The sequence below is a fragment of the Penaeus vannamei genome, chromosome 14 (genome assembly GCF_042767895.1).
Source record: "Penaeus vannamei isolate JL-2024 chromosome 14, ASM4276789v1, whole genome shotgun sequence".
Taxonomy (NCBI): Eukaryota; Metazoa; Arthropoda; class Malacostraca; order Decapoda; family Penaeidae; genus Penaeus; species Penaeus vannamei.
In genome coordinates this window covers 31741608-31744107 of record NC_091562.1, presented here as the reverse complement: position 1 = coordinate 31744107, position 2500 = coordinate 31741608, and the positions used below count along the sequence as shown (strand labels likewise).

The 2500-nt window shown below is 41.0% G+C and overlaps 1 protein-coding gene across 3 annotated transcripts in view; it reads left to right on the top strand.

Annotated features, from left to right (window-relative positions):
- Positions 1–2500, top strand: part of LOC138864029 (D-beta-hydroxybutyrate dehydrogenase, mitochondrial-like) — a 50340-nt gene that overhangs the window by 46402 nt on the left and 1438 nt on the right. For all 3 annotated transcript variants that reach the window (XM_070129857.1, XM_070129856.1, XM_070129855.1), the window contains 4 exons: positions 243–398; positions 841–946; positions 1413–1474; positions 1788–1921. In XM_070129857.1, the coding sequence (XP_069985958.1) occupies positions 243–398; positions 841–946; positions 1413–1474; positions 1788–1921 (458 nt within the window). The remainder of the gene's footprint in view (positions 1–242; positions 399–840; positions 947–1412; positions 1475–1787; positions 1922–2500) is intronic.

Here is a 2500-nt window from a genome sequence, read left to right as displayed (position 1 = left end):
ATGACGAAAAAGTATATGAAAAAGTAATTTCCTGATTTGAAATCCGCCCCACATTTTGCTTATTACTCCAAATCATATTCCTTTGTGTCATTTAAAGAGCGAGAGAGAGAGAGAGAGAGAGAGAGCGAGAGAAAGAGAGACAGAGACAGAGACACAGACACAGACACAGACACAGAAAGAGAGAGAGAGAGAAAGATAGAGAGAGAAAGAGAAAGATAATAAAACACTAATCCCTTTCGCAGAAGTATTTTGGGGTCTGGTCAACAACGCAGGAATAGCACTGAAGGGAGCAGCCGAGTGGGTCCCCCTGGAGTCCTACAGGAAGGTCGCGGAGGTGAATCTCTTTGGCCTCATAGCGATGACCAAAGCGTACTTGCCTCTCGTCCGGGAGTCCAGAGGTGAGCGTCTAGATAGTCTCCTACCAGATCTGTTTATCATTATCATTATCGTCATCGTCATCATCAAAGTCATCGTGATCACCGTCATCATCCTTATAATCATCATCATCATCATCATAATCATCATCATCATCATTATTCTGGCCATCATGATACACATTTGTGATGAAAGAGATTTTCTTATTATCATCATCATCGCCATCACCACCATCACTATAACCAACACCACCACCACCATGATCCCCAACAACACAGTCCTTGTTTCCATCCCTTCCCATCCCTTTTCCATCCTTTTCTATCCCTTTCCATCCCTCTTCCATTCCTTTCCATCCCTTTTCCATCCTTTTCTATCCCTTTCCATCCCTCTTCCATTCCTTTCCATCCCTTGTTTCCAACCCTTGGCCCACCTCAACCATCGTCATCGCTCTCTCTTTAATTCCAGGTCGTGTTGTCAACGTCTCGAGCGTGTCCGGTTGTATGGGCGTTCGGATCTGCTCTCCGTATATTTCGTCTAAGTATGCTGTGGAAGGATTCTCGGATTGTCTAAGGTGGTATTGCGTTTTTTTTTTTGATTTGTTTTAGTTTTCTTCTTTCCGTCTCTGTCTCTCTCTGTCTTTCATTCTCTCTCTCTGTCTCTCTGTCTTTCATTCTCTCTCTGTCTCTCTGTCTTTCTTTCTCTCTGTCTGTCTGTCTGTCTGTCTGTCTGTCTCTCTCTCTCTCTCTCTCTCATTCTCTGTCTCTTCCTCTTTCTCCCTCCCTCCCTCCCTCCCTCCCTCCCTCTCTCTCTCTCTCTCTCTCTCTCTCTCTCTCTCTCTCTCTCTCTCTCTCTCTCTCTCTCTCTCTCTCTCTCTCTCTCGATCGTGTATCGCTAAATTCAAATGAGTGCATTACATGCATACATACATACATACATGCACACATACACACCCATACATACATACAAATAATTATATACACTCATATATATGTATGAATGTCCAAGACTTAATTGTCATTCTGTCATTCTTTTTAAAGGTTGGAGATGAAACAGTTTGGCGTGAACGTCTGTGTGGTGGAACCTGGAAGCCATGTCGCAGGTGAGAGAGAGGTTCGTTATAATGAATCGTCCGTCTTATAAGAGATCAAAGGCTGCCCATTCAATGATAGGAGATTAGGCAATTATGAGATAATGGTTTGTAGGATAATTAGAGACGTGAGTGTTCATAGGCAGCTGCTGTTGTAAGAGACTGTTGCAACGTCTAGCAATCTATCTATCTATCTATATCATATGATTATATTATATGATTATTGTATATGCATGTATGTTATATGTTGATATATATATATATACATATAATAGAATTAAATACATATTTACACATAAACATTAGTACATACATTATTCTACAGCCACACAAATATTGACCAAGGAGATGCTGGACCGCCAGGCTGACGAGATCTGGAAGGGCATGGACGAGGAGACGAGGTCGGCTTATGGCGAAGAAGCTTTCCGCAAGGCCTACGAAGCTCTCAAAGACCACGGGGTGAGCTCTCCCAATTTCTTTAGACAAAAGCCGAGCGCCCTCGCTTGTGAATTAGGTGGTGGGAATCCTGGTAAATGGTATAGAGGGGTTGTACGAGTGAGAATAAGACAGTTTATTTGAATCTTCGTCTAGATTATAATGATCATTAGAATGGGAGTTGACAGTACGCGATCCGTTGGTTCTCCGGCAACGCGTTGGCGGTTATGACGTCATGGCTTAGGCCCCGCCCCTCTAATCGTCGTCTAAACTCATCATTCCTTTCGTGCCTTCGGAGCAAGGGCGTCGGTAATTGATATTTCTTTGAATTGAAATGTCTTTAATACATTAGGGAATAGAGATAATAAAAACAATCCATAATGCATAAATAGTCCATAAGAGATCTACTTATCAATTTTTTGTACTTTTCCTACTATTCTATATATAATACGTTCCCTTTATATTTCAAGCATAACCTAGTCCACACTCCCTTATAATATATAAATCAATATCTTAATCACTTTAGTATAATGTAATATTTGTTTTATTATAGACACAGGAATCCGTTAATCATAAAAATAAGTAATCAATAAAAATAATGAT